This window comes from Besnoitia besnoiti, chromosome I, assembly GCF_002563875.1.
Source record: "Besnoitia besnoiti strain Bb-Ger1 chromosome I, whole genome shotgun sequence".
In the NCBI taxonomy this organism is placed as follows: Eukaryota; Apicomplexa; class Conoidasida; order Eucoccidiorida; family Sarcocystidae; genus Besnoitia; species Besnoitia besnoiti.
The window spans coordinates 2,452,245-2,464,616 of NC_042356.1; the positions used below are offsets into that span (position 1 = coordinate 2,452,245).

Here is a 12,372-nt window from a genome sequence, read left to right on the forward strand (position 1 = left end):
GAAAAGTTTAAATATATCTGCTGGATCCCAGTCATCCCATTCACTCTCCGTGTACCTTCCAGTTACGCGGCCAAAGACAACATTGGCATAAGTTTCTAAATAGTAATTGCGTTTGCACTGAAGAAACTGGGCGCGCATCACAGTTGCGGGATCAGGAATTGGACCGCTGACACGAGGTGCTCCTCGGGCGGGGCTGCAGAGTGAAACGCTCTCCAAAACGAATATCAAAAACTTCATACAAATTGAAAGCACTCACGCGTGACAGGGAAAAGATACTTGTGTTTGTACAAGCACTCATTGCCGGTCGACAATCATGTGTGGTATTCGCTAGAAAACAGATCTCACCCAAAAATATCGTATCCTCGCAAACGGCATACGGAAGTGGGTTTCCGAGCTCTCCTCAGCGGCTCACGCGTTTGACACCCTCAGCTTTGGCACCAGCAGCAAAAAAAAACACTCATTAGGCCGCAACATCGCCTAACGTAAGTCAGAGGCAGGAGCCTGTGCTTGCGAACGCGAAACATGCCGCATTGTTTCCTTAGTTCCGACGGCTTTGCTCTACCAGTTCCTCGAGGGTCGATGGAGACCCGTTCCCTATTTCTCGTTTCACCATCTCGACTAGCTCCTGCATTGTGGTCGGTCCCTTCTTTCCCGTTTTGCCCTTCACCTCAGCCACATACGCGGACAACGGATGGGCGGCATGTGGACCGGCTCCAGTACGTAGGTTCCGTGTACGGGTTTCCTTACTCACAATCTTTCCCAAGTCGCTCCGCTCGGCCCTGGTTGCCTCATTTCCAAATCCCGGTGCATTGAGCTTTTCAGCCTGCACAAGGGCCGACATGTCATAAAACGAGCGTCCTGCAACGCCGCTCGCAAGCTTTTCTACAGTGTCAACGAAGCTGACAGCATCTCGCTCAAGCCTGTCAACCATGTAATTCTTGAACGACTGGCATTCGTAACTTGTATAGGGGACGCCACCAGGCGTCTGCTCCACCTGTGTCTCCTGGACAAGCTTGATGGGATCGGCACCTGCCATAGCCTTCTTCACAAAATTGTACGAGCTGTAGTTCGAGAAGGGGCACCCGCTGCCGGTGACCACGGTTTTGAAATTCTCCGACATCTGCCCTCCAACGCTTTGAAATAACTGTCCCTCGTACGCGGCGGTCAAACCAGCATACAAAACACGTTCCACTGTCGGCCGTAGCTTTCGATAATCGGCTTCTGTCGCCTTTTCTACTATACTTGCGAAGTTTGAAGCCAGCGACGTGTCCGCCTCTGTGAGAGCCGCATCCTCAAATAATTCATGCATTTGCCGTATTGCTTGGTAGTTGACAGCCACTGGTTGACTGAAGGCAACTCTGGCCTCTTGATGGGAAGCCACCGGCTCAGCCCCACTATGATCTGGCTTGTCTGCCGATGCAGCATGCCCTCCGTCCTCGCTGTGTAGGGGCGCCACACCATGACTCAGATTATACACAAAGGCCCTGAACCAAGCTCCTGTCAGTCTTCTCGTGCTGCGCCGTGAAAACGCCATTAGCCAGCCGTGCATCATTCTCGCCAAGCCAAGGTACCAATTCCTTATCACCCATCCAGGATACTTCGCTGTACTCTTGAAAGCGCCTTTCACCATCTTCTTGAGGATTTTCTGCTTCATTTCACTGCTTGCCTCAACTACACTGTCACGCGCAATGAAGAGCAGCAAACAGACTGCGCCAGCGAGTAACAGGCATGGCGTCCGCCGTCCGGAGCCACGACTCACAGTGCAGGGGGAAAGCGGACACGCGTGGACCCCCCAGCTCGGCCCGTATCGCGCGTCAGCAAACTGGTGTGAAGGCATTCTTGAAACATTATTATGCTGCGGCCGCAGACCATTGGCAGAAACCATTAGTATCTGCAGAATAAAACGCGGAGGCTTCTTTGGGTGCGCTGCATATTACGGCGTCGCATTCTGTGAAGGCGGGCGTGCTCCCATGCGCGCGCACTCACATGTACGTCCGGTAGAAATAACCGACCCTGCGGAAAAGCATAAGCAACGGCTTATCTGCTTGAATAGATACCCAGCCACTAAAAAACAGCGCTACAAAAAGCAGGAATTTGTATGAGCATGTATGCGAATTACAAACCGGTTCACTGGTGTGGAGTTATCTGGGTGCGATAATTCAATCAAACCAAAAGCCATCCCAGAAACTCATCCGTCCCCATGGTGGCACATAACCGAGGAAAGCTGTGGCTATAGTAAGTAGATATAAAACTAAACCAGACATCCAAGCAGTAGTTAAACAACTGTAGCTGGAGTTAGCGCTAGGTTGTCCTGGACACTGAACCCATGAGCGTGAACACTGGATGTCACCATGGTTGTAGTTGCTGTACATATATAAAGATCTAGTGTCCTGTGACGTCTTTGTAAATCAGCAGTTGACATAAATAATCTACAGTACGATTTTATCTTTGTTACGTGACGAGCGGTGTAAGACCATGCGCCCATCAACCCGCCGGTTCCGTATTTGTCTCTCACCGTGAGTGCTGGCGAAAAGGGGCGCTCAAACTGTGGCGGAGGGTGCGGCGCCGAGGGCGCTGGACTCTGCGCCATCACTGACTCAACACTTCAAGCAATCTGAGCTGATCCAGCGTACACTATGCCAAAGACACTAGTATTTCTGTGTCCTGAGATTAATTATGTCCATCTGTGCATCTAATTTGAGACTATCGGTCATATAGTTTAGACGCTAGCTTCCCGGCTGAACATCCCTTGGGACTCGAGGGCCCGTGGCCTGGATAAAGCGCGGGCAGCAATATGGTCTGTTCGCGACTCACACGTACGCCAGACCACGACGCCGCCTTCGGTTGTGTTGGGGGAGGATAGTGCGTTCCTCAGCTTCTTTCTATTCGTTTGCTTAGGAAGTCCGAGTGTCGTTTCCGATATAGTGGAAGCAGCATAACTCTCGGGTGGTAAACTGGGTTATGGATGAGGCCCTAACTGGGAGGAGTGCAGCCCGCCGGAAAGTGGAGACGACCGAATGAATATCTCGAAGGTCGGGGTAATGCGCGGATCGCAGTCTGCTTTCTTCACTGTGCAGGCAGCTTTTGTGCAGCGGGGGTATGCGAGATGAGCAAGGTTCATATTAGTAGACGGATTAATTCCATGAGAACGTCACGGCTGGCTCAAGGGAGGAACGGTGCTCTAGACCGCACCAGCACTGAATGGTGGCTATGTCTGCAATGAGGCACTGCATCTATTGCTCCGCGAAACGATCTGCGTAACGCAGTCAATCCCCCCAGGTGTGTCCCGGTAGTCCATCATTTTGGTCGGTGCAACCTCCTCGAGTTGCGTACTGGTCGTGGGATCGATCTGGGGGCAGGTTTCAGCGGCGTGACCTCGTATTTATCCATCAGAGGCACATTAGGCTGGCTGTGTGAAGAAGCGTGGTTCGCTATATTCTACAGCGACGTATGCTCGAACGAGATAGTTAATCTAGTCCCAGTGAATGGCTGATTTGGTTCAGGTGCTTCCTTCCACCCCCCGTCCCCTTCTGAAGCTTGCGCCCGGAAGAAGCCACGTTGGGATTTCAGTGTTAATGCTATTGTACTCGATCTATGTTGCAACAAGCTGTATGCCACGTTATTCGCACTACTTCCAGGACATTGCAGCCCACCGAGATGTTCAGCTGTCTAGTCAAACTCTATCGCTAACACTGGGCTTCAACAGGCGACCATCAACGTTTCAGGGCGTGGCGACTACCTATCAGTGTGCTTAGTAAGACTGTTGACGACTGTTTTACTAGTCGGAAGTATCTTACCACTGCCCTCGCCCGATGCAAGGTGACGTAATTCAGCAAATCTCCGTCGTTCAAGCGGCACCGCGCATGATGTCTTAGAGAGCTCCACAGGCCTGTTTCTTTTCGGAGGTAGATCTCGAATGGAAAGGAGTTGTTCACTCTTCCATTTCGTTTCTGAGAGTATATCCTAATTCTGACACGGCGTAGGGTAAGCCCGTACAATTACACAATGTATTCTCTTACTGTTTCCCCATGGCGTACGTCCCAGCCAACGTAGCACAGATTATGACGGCACAGCTCAGCAAAAGGGCTTCACCAGAAAGAAACCACTCATCAAGAGAGTTCGATCTGGGCTCCCCGAAGAGTGGTGTCCAGGTTCTGACTGATGGCATAGAAGGCGGTGCGGCTGATTGTACCTCAACCTAAAGATAGCTTGCTTTGCACGCGACCAACGATAAAGACCTGATGTCAACTTTACCAGGTCTCCCACACCGACGTGCAGCTGACCCACGAAGTCCTCACGGCCATTGCCGAGATAAACGTTTATCCACCCATCGCACGCAGTGAGTCCCAGTCCATCAAAGCGCACAAGTAAAAGCTCATTGACCCCGAGCTTCAGGAAATCGCAGTACTGGGCGCAGCATACGAGCAAATGTAAGTCCGGCCGGCAACGGGGGCACTGCAGTGCCGCCGGAGTTCCGAGCTCGAGACAGCAAACTTCTTGCACGAACAAAGCAACAAAAAATGTAGCACCGAATTCCCTTTTCATCACTTGCCAGCCAATCGCAGCATGAGCACAGAGTAGATCTCCACAAAAATTCGCAGCTCTCCGTGTAGGCAAAGCGGCACCTGCTGCGCTCAAGTTTTATACATCTGCTCTTAAGTGTATGTACGCCGCTCGAGCACATAATATGCCATAGCAGCCTCGCGAAACTGTTCGCGTCAGGAGGCGGGAGCGGTTTCACCTTTCGCGTGAAACAGGTCAAAAAACTCTGTTTCAACTTCGTGCAGTGTAGGCGCGCAAATGACCTGAGAAGTCAGTCCACATGTGCATCCATATAAACAACGTGGAACCAGCAAGACTTTCCGATCGCCTGAGACAGCATCCAGTCGTAGTGGCTTACCAAAGAATGCAAAGGAGAACCAAAGTCTACCGAAAGCAGTTCCTCAAGGGTCCCTGTACGCATCGCCAGACAAGGATTCACGCGTATCGCGTCCAAAGGAACAGTGGCGGAGGGGTGAGGTTAGGAAGTAAAGATGCATCACAACTGCTGGCGGCTGGATAAGATACTCGGTAGCATCTGTTGTTCAAAATCGTACCTGAGGTGATCTGCTGGGAGGCAGCTCCAATGCGCGCCACACCGAAAGCTTTCGCATCTCTTAGGCATACTGCACCATAATGAAACACAATCCTCGTCAAACGGATGAAGAACCCGCACGCGCTGCAGTTTGCCGCGCACTTTTATACGTCTGCTTCTAAGCTCCTGTCGGCCGTTGTCTTGCGCTTACGCCGTTGAGAGCACCAGCATGATAACGTCGGTGTCCCTCAACTTTATCCCGTTTACCGTTTCCACCTCTTTTGTCTTCGATTTCGAGCAGCTGGCGTATAGCTGTCTGTACGGACATGAACCTGCAAAATAAGGCGCAAACCCGATTCTCTCAAACGGGTTTAACCCGCCAGGACATATTTCCGGAATTTGTTCGCTCAGCAAACAGGCCCTACCGGGGTGGCTCGTAAATCTGTCTTCCTCTCATCATATTTTCCACGGTTTGCTCTTTCGTCTTAATATCTGTAGGAGCATGACGTTTACCACAAAACCGACGCGTGCTAAGGGGAGAGTTTTCGGTTAGACCAGATATATCATAACTTGGCTGAGCGCTGGCCATGGAACCCGGCATCGATAGACAGAGTTACCGAGGAGGCAAAGCGTATGGAAGCCCGCATCTTTATTCTTCTTTATTTTCTCGTAGAAACTGTCCGGGCGCCATGATTCTTCAAAGAAGGGGATTGACACAGTCTCTCCGAACCTATAAAGCTGAGGCATCACGAAAGACACAAGCACACACATACACAGACTCGGCTTTCCACACCGAAGGAAAACAGCATGTCCGCTACGGAAATCCCATAGGCAGTCATTTAGTCAGACCTGCAAACCGCACGCGCCGATGGCATTCATGATGGAGGCGTTGTGGATAACCTTAACAGTCACGTTCTTCTTGCGTGCTCTCAAGTACAGATCGGCGTGAGTAGTTGCGCTGAAAGACACGGGCAAAATACTGGACAGTAAACCGTTTCTTTTTCCGTGACCCGGCTCTACGCTGTGACTGAAGCGGCATGGAATTACACGTTGATGGCGTGACGCGGCCAGCTTCGTGGGGGTGAGAACTTTCTACATACGTACCAGAAAGGGTCGCCCACAACTAGAAAGGCGACATTCGAAGTCAGCGCTCGTTCGAGCATTTCGTCGCTGCCTTGCTCCACGAGAGTTCTATCGGCTTCCAGGATTTTCTTTCCAAAAAACTCCTCCTGAACCACATGCAGAGCCCCGCAACGGAAAGCCGCACTCCAGTCACAGAATCAAAATCACTGGCCTAGAATACGGATCAGCCATAATCTGCAGAAATATTTACGCTCTGAAAGCCGTGCTGAACGAAGAATGCACGTCCTTCGTAGGCGTAGTGCCACCGGCCTACCAGCTTTTGCGGTCCAACTCCAAGAACCGCCGTGTATGCCTCCAGGTAGACAAAGTTTGCATTTTTCACTTCCTCCAGCCCCTTGACTGTTATATCTCTCTCATCAGAGAGACCGAGACCAACGATGGTAAGCACCATTTTGGTAAGCCACGCCTTGACTCAGAAACGCATGCGTCGGGGTCACCGTGTAGATATCCGCTTAGATAGAGTATCTAGGAGTCTGCAAGCTTTGACTGCCTAAAGACGCTCAACCAAGCTCGTATCAAGATGCAATACTGAAGTTGGTCAGATGGCACTTCATGTTGCGGGCCTCGGGAATGGGGTGCCCAATTCCAAGGTTGCAGCCCCGTTGCTAGTTGGCTGTGCAGGCCCTCTCTGCATATCCCGGACAAAGACAGCGCGACTCGCGCACAAAACCTTGGTTGACTACGTCTAGCATGAGTCATCAAGATTCATAACATACAAGTTGACGATGTGCCCTCCTTCCAAATAGCTCCGAGATGTCCTTTTGAGATGTGCATCGCCAACGCTGCATGCCATATGATGCGAAAAATGTCACCCGGCTCACTGGGAGCATGTGGGAGTAGTCTGCATGCAAGGCATTCTCGTCGCACTCAATGTGAGCATGCCTTCAATGCTTGTCAGTTTACCTGGGTGAGAATAAATTGAGCGTGTTGGCTACCTTTTCCTGCTGTGCGGTAAGGTGGCACGCTCAACTCCTGTAGCCTGCGTCGCCTGCTAAGAACAGCAGGGATACGTGCCATTGCTCGGCGGTTGTAGTCCATAATACTCACCTTTTCCTATCTTGTCTCTTCGTTCCTCGGCCTTTAAATGTCTTCTGTCACCCAAGAGGCAATTTAGTCTCTGCTCCGCGGTCTCTCACCCACCTCTGTCCTAATAGGGCATCATGTGCAAGTCATGCGAGATGTTGAAGGCGCAGACTGGTGTCATACGAGTATACTGTTTCTGCGAAGGCGGATGCTCCGCGTGGCTATATCTAAGCTTATCGTCCTGTCTCCTGTTCTTTGGGACGCGCTGACGCTTGAGAAACAACGTGTTCGAGACGGGTGGTGAGCACTGGACAGCGTTTACCGGATATGCGGGGCGTGTTGCCAGCTCGCGTCACAATTCTCAAATTGTTTGAACCTCCTTACTTTTGCCGCTCTTGTTGATTTAGTCAAACTACTTTTGGTCTTCTTTTAGATGACACACCGCTTTGTGAGATGGGCCGTACAGCAGGACAGGTTGCTTGTCGTCTCTCTAGGGTCGAAGGAATGCCACCACATGAAGCGTGACGAAAGGCGGATTTGACGGCAGAATTCAGAAGCAAGAGTGTCTCTTTCTGGACACCCTGTCTTCGTCATCTGAGGTGCTTTCTCAATAATAGGCTCTCGGCGTGGGAGTTCTTGGAGCGCGAAGCATCGACTTCCTAGGCTCGTTTCTCAGCTTCTTTCAACGGAGCTAGTCGTCATGGCGATTGGTCCTCTCGGAAGAATTCTTGCTCAGTTTGTTGTGGTGGCTGGCTCGGCCGTCGGCAGGGCGTTCGTGCAGGTGATTATCCCGCTGTATTCATTCGGCGCTCCACAAATGCCGGCGACTCTTTGAATGGAGGGCTTGCACGGGCTAGTAAATATCCACTGACCTGCCGGAGCGAAGACGGGCGGATGACCCGACCAATAACACTGTGCAACCCCACCTCACGCGCAGTCTGGCCACCTGCAGGTCCAGAGGTTTCCAGCGGAGCCGCAGACGACTCGCTAGGATGTCGGAGGGGCGGCCGTTTGCCAAATTTGCTCTGGCAGCACACATGGCAGTTGCCGGCAGCCGGGAAGCTAGTTTTGCTAGGGTTGCTTGTTGATAATGAAGACGGCTGACTTAAGCTATCATCTACAGAAGCACCTAGGCGTTTGTGGCACCGCTAATGTAACGCAAGCCATGTGCCTTGCATGGTTCGTGTAGTTCCTCCACCCAGCCCATGGGATGTGTTTCCGGTGTGTGAAGGCTGACGAGAGCTCGACTTTGTGTTCGTGCCGTGGTGCAATGCAGGCGTACAAAGACGCGGCGAAGCGTGGCGCCCTCAACGCGGCAAGTGCTGCGGGGCGGCAGCAGCTCTCGCTCCGTCCTAGAATGTCGGCTGACGAGGCTCGAAGGATCCTTGGCTTGGACGCATCTGGCTCTTCTTCTGCGCCTCTCTGTCGGCAAGACATTGAAGCACGGCATAAGCGCTTGCACGAGATCAATGCGCCGTCGGGGCGATTTGCCGGGTCGCCGTACCTGCAAAAGAAAGTCGACATTGCTAAAATAATATTGCTGGAAAAAATTGCAGAAGAGAAAAAAGCAACGTCAGCTGAGGACAAGGATACACAAAACTAGTGCGTGTCTTGTTCTTTGGAGTATCGCATTGTCAAACAGGTCGTCACGAGACCACGACGAAGAGTGCATTTTTTTTTTTGTGCTGTTACCTCTAACGAATTCCTGGCGTTCTTGTAGGGGCGCCAGGGTGTCCGGAGTATGTACAAGGCCCTTCTCGTTTGTTCTTCTTTGGGCCTGCCAGAAGTTTCTTGCTGACGGTGAACTTCACCCTGACTTGTTGCACAGTTCAGACCCGCTAAGTATGGGATCTTTGTTCGACGTATTTGTCCCTAAAAGCTGCATTTTGACGATTTTCTGTTGCCTTGCTTCGTGCGTCCTGCTGTTAGCGTCAGGTGTTTGGTGGTCGACCATGTACCCCCCTCGCACCTTATCTGTGATACAGTCGACAAACAGCAGTTGACTGTCAAGCGCAACTAGACGCTTGGGCGATCTCGAAGCCCACTACCAAAATCCACAGTTCGAAACCACTTCAGGAAGCCGTATCATGAGACGCCGGTATTCCCAGTGTGGTCTCAAAGCTTTTTGCCATTGAGAGTATGCCGTGGTGTGAGATACCGCTTTCGCGTCCGTGGCAGGTTGAAAGTCAATATGCATGACGGCACGCAGTCACACGTCTTCCAACGAGGCGAGGGTCGTCGTGGGAATAAATTTTACTGTATGGTCGTGCTCAAGGCTCAGGTGTGGTTTCAATTGCGGCGTAGGTCGGTTCAATAATGAGGGCAGATCTTCGTTAACGCTTTCTCTGCACACCGTTTGTTTCGCATCAATGGAGCGACTTGCGCATCAATTGCCCATTTGAACCACGGCGGCTTGGTACGACTGTTCCTGCCAATCTTCAACGCTCCCTCCAAAACAGCATAGATCTTTTTGTGTTGCCCTTTTGTTTAGCGGTGCTTCCTTATAATATCAGTACTGAATACCGAGTGCGACACTCTTCACATGCTATCGACGCCGACAGGGGCATCTTATGTCAACAACTGCCAAGAGACACACTATCGCTAACCCAAGTAAAACGCGCTATCCACACCACTCAAACGAAGAACAGCAAGGAGATCAACAACCTTCGCCTGTGGCATCAGGTCAGCTTCTGAAGGCGATCAGTAACAGATTTAGGACGTTCTTTGTTGGATTCTAACCTGCATTGTGTGCCACCTCTGCAGTCACCGAAATATTTTACTATCTCCATCTATAAAAAAACAGCTTTCGAACTCAGTCGAAAGTAGCGAACCAGACGAACGTAACAGGCGCTTTAGCCTCAAGCGCCCGAGCCACGGGCTTCAAACTAGACAACGACCAGGCAGACGACAAAGGTGACAGGCGCCGTGGTTGCGGCACTCCACCAAGAGAAGTTGAATTCGGTGAACATGCACTTCACCTGCTCTCCATTTCGACATATTAAAGGTTGCAGACTTCTATGCGGGATATCCATGCAGTGCCAGCAGAGTCTATCGTCCCGTTGCCGCCTCCACTCTGCCTCTTCCCGTGCCCGTTTGATACTGCGCGGCACGGCCTTCTGTAATTGGGTCGCTACGCCAATCTGGAGGCGTTTAAATTGCATACAATACAAACTGCCGTGGACGACTCGGCGGTACCTGCGCACCGAGTACCCCTGTACCTTAACGCGACCAGAGTTGCACATCGGAATTATAGACCTCTACAATCCTCTGAAAAACTGCGTTCTACCGGACGCATAGAAGAACGGGGACCGCCATGCAAAACTGAATCCTCGCATCGTGTGTAGCAGGTGTACCATCAGCCTGCATTTTCAGAAAAAATTCAGAGCCTTGGTGAACCCCGGCCCAGAACCAGGGCGGTTGCCTCACGCCACAACGGACAGCCAACACTGGCGTTTGGTAGTTCACTCTGACCACCGGGTGAAGCACTTGTACGTATGTACCAGAGTGTAGTTACGGACCGTTCCCATCAACAACGCACACGGCACTATGATAAGTAACCTACATGAGCATCTTCTTGAGCTCGTCATAGAAAACCAAAACAAGCGCACCACCCGCGCCACGCAGGACATTAGCCCACGCGCCCTTGAAGAAGCCCTTGAAACCTTCCTGCTGGTAGACCTTCTTCCAGCAGTCTGCAGTTCCAGAGTACTGAATCTCCTGCTCTCCCTTCTTGCGACCTGCCATCATCATCATTCTTCTTCGGACAGTGTCGAAGGGGTAGGAGACGACACCAGCGGCAGCGGTCACGGTCTGCGCGACGGCCCATTTGTAGAAGATGTTTGCGTCATTGTTGGGTCCGAAAAGCATCGCCTTCGCCGTGTCAAAGAGGCCGAAGTACGCTCCGCGGTAGACGATGATACCCTGGACTGACACGCCGAAGCCCTGGTACAGCGAGAAGAACCCGGTGCGGCGCCATATCTTGTTCAGGCAGTCCATCAATCCGGTAAATTCGCGTTCATTGCCCTTGCCAACGTCCGAAGCGAGACGAGTTCTTGCGAAGTCTAGAGGATACACAATAACCAATGAAGAAGCACCAGCCAGACCACCAGACGCAACATTGGTGCAGAAGAACTTCCAGAAGTCTTTTTTCTGGTCGTACTTGGGGAACATGCGCTTGAAGGTATCCTTGAAGGCGAAGTTAAATGCCTGCGTAGGGAAGTACCGGATGACATTAGCCAGGTTGCCTCTCCAAAGGGACCCGACACCCTGTTCGGCGGAGACACGGCGAAAGCAATCGACAATACCCGTGTAGCGGGGCATCTTTCCCTCCTTGATCTCCGGGATCGAGTCTTGCGTTTGGATCAGCATCTTGACACGCTCAATGGGAGCGACGATGGTCTTGGACACACCTGCTGAAATACCCCCCGCAAGGAAATCCTTAGCGGTGTTCATTAGCTGACTGTCAGCATTTCCCTTCTTCCCCCCCCGGTCGTGGCTTGTGCCGCCGCCATCTTGCTCGTACGATTGAACGACTCAGAAGCTAAATAGAGGTTTTCTTTCTTGAGGAACGCAGTATACTGGTTCTGGAAGAAAGCACAGCTGCTTTGTGTCCGAGCGAAAGAAGAGCTAAATGTTGCACAAGGAAGAGCCCGCTCTTGCAGAGAATGCGCATCGGCAGTCCCGTGCTCGATCGCGGGAAGAAGCACACGAAGAGTACGCGCAGAAAGATCCACTGAGGCGGCGAGATAGAGTGGGGAAGCGGGTCCTCAGCCAGAAGGAGAGAAGATAAACATGACAGAAATCCAACAGTGAAATGCTCGTCAGTGCAGCCTCTCTGCCGACGCACGACATTCTCGACGGGGCACTTCCTGACAGCGTCGTGAAAGTTCATCGGGCGATGTGTCTCCACCACCTGCGCTACAGGGCCGAGACGTAGAATATAGGACGCCGCACGCCCGAATCGAAGAGTGCGGTCGGATAGGGGGGGGGGGCGGGGGGGAACTCGCAGATAAGAACAGAACGCCACCCTGCCAGACCCGATCCCCATCAATCACACACCCGCCGAGGCAAGCCAACTTCAGCAGTGTTTTCCGAAAATTAGCCGCGCGTCTCCTGTGAGGTGCAGCGACTGA

At 52.0% G+C, this 12,372-nt stretch overlaps 4 protein-coding genes across 4 annotated transcripts; 1 reads left to right on the forward strand and 3 right to left on the reverse strand.

Annotated features, from left to right (window-relative positions):
- Positions 1-137: 137 nt before the first annotated feature.
- BESB_003700 (uncharacterized protein) lies at positions 138-1,837 on the reverse strand (the record flags this gene model as incomplete). Its single annotated transcript, XM_029359125.1, has 2 exons — positions 138-193; positions 748-1,837. The coding sequence occupies 2 exons, from the start codon at positions 1,835-1,837 to the stop codon at positions 138-140; spliced, it is 1,146 nt and encodes a 381-aa protein (XP_029222038.1).
- A 2,881-nt stretch (positions 1,838-4,718) lies between these two features.
- BESB_003710 (putative diphthine synthase) lies at positions 4,719-6,608 on the reverse strand (the record flags this gene model as incomplete). The annotated part of the gene is made up of 9 exons (XM_029359126.1): positions 4,719-4,805; positions 4,901-4,953; positions 5,097-5,165; positions 5,342-5,406; positions 5,500-5,566; positions 5,692-5,812; positions 5,924-6,032; positions 6,179-6,303; positions 6,471-6,608. 9 exons carry the CDS (start codon positions 6,606-6,608, stop codon positions 4,719-4,721), a joined length of 834 nt encoding a protein of 277 aa, XP_029222039.1.
- A 1,332-nt stretch (positions 6,609-7,940) lies between these two features.
- On the forward strand, positions 7,941-8,843 carry BESB_003720 (putative mitochondria-associated granulocyte macrophage CSF signaling molecule; the record flags this gene model as incomplete). Its single annotated transcript, XM_029359127.1, has 2 exons — positions 7,941-8,021; positions 8,517-8,843. 2 exons carry the CDS (start codon positions 7,941-7,943, stop codon positions 8,841-8,843), a joined length of 408 nt encoding a protein of 135 aa, XP_029222040.1.
- A 1,955-nt stretch (positions 8,844-10,798) lies between these two features.
- BESB_003730 (putative adenine nucleotide translocator) lies at positions 10,799-11,692 on the reverse strand (the record flags this gene model as incomplete). Its single annotated transcript, XM_029359128.1, has 1 exon — positions 10,799-11,692. The coding sequence occupies one exon, from the start codon at positions 11,690-11,692 to the stop codon at positions 10,799-10,801; it is 894 nt and encodes a 297-aa protein (XP_029222041.1).
- Between the last annotated feature and the right edge of the window lie 680 nt (positions 11,693-12,372).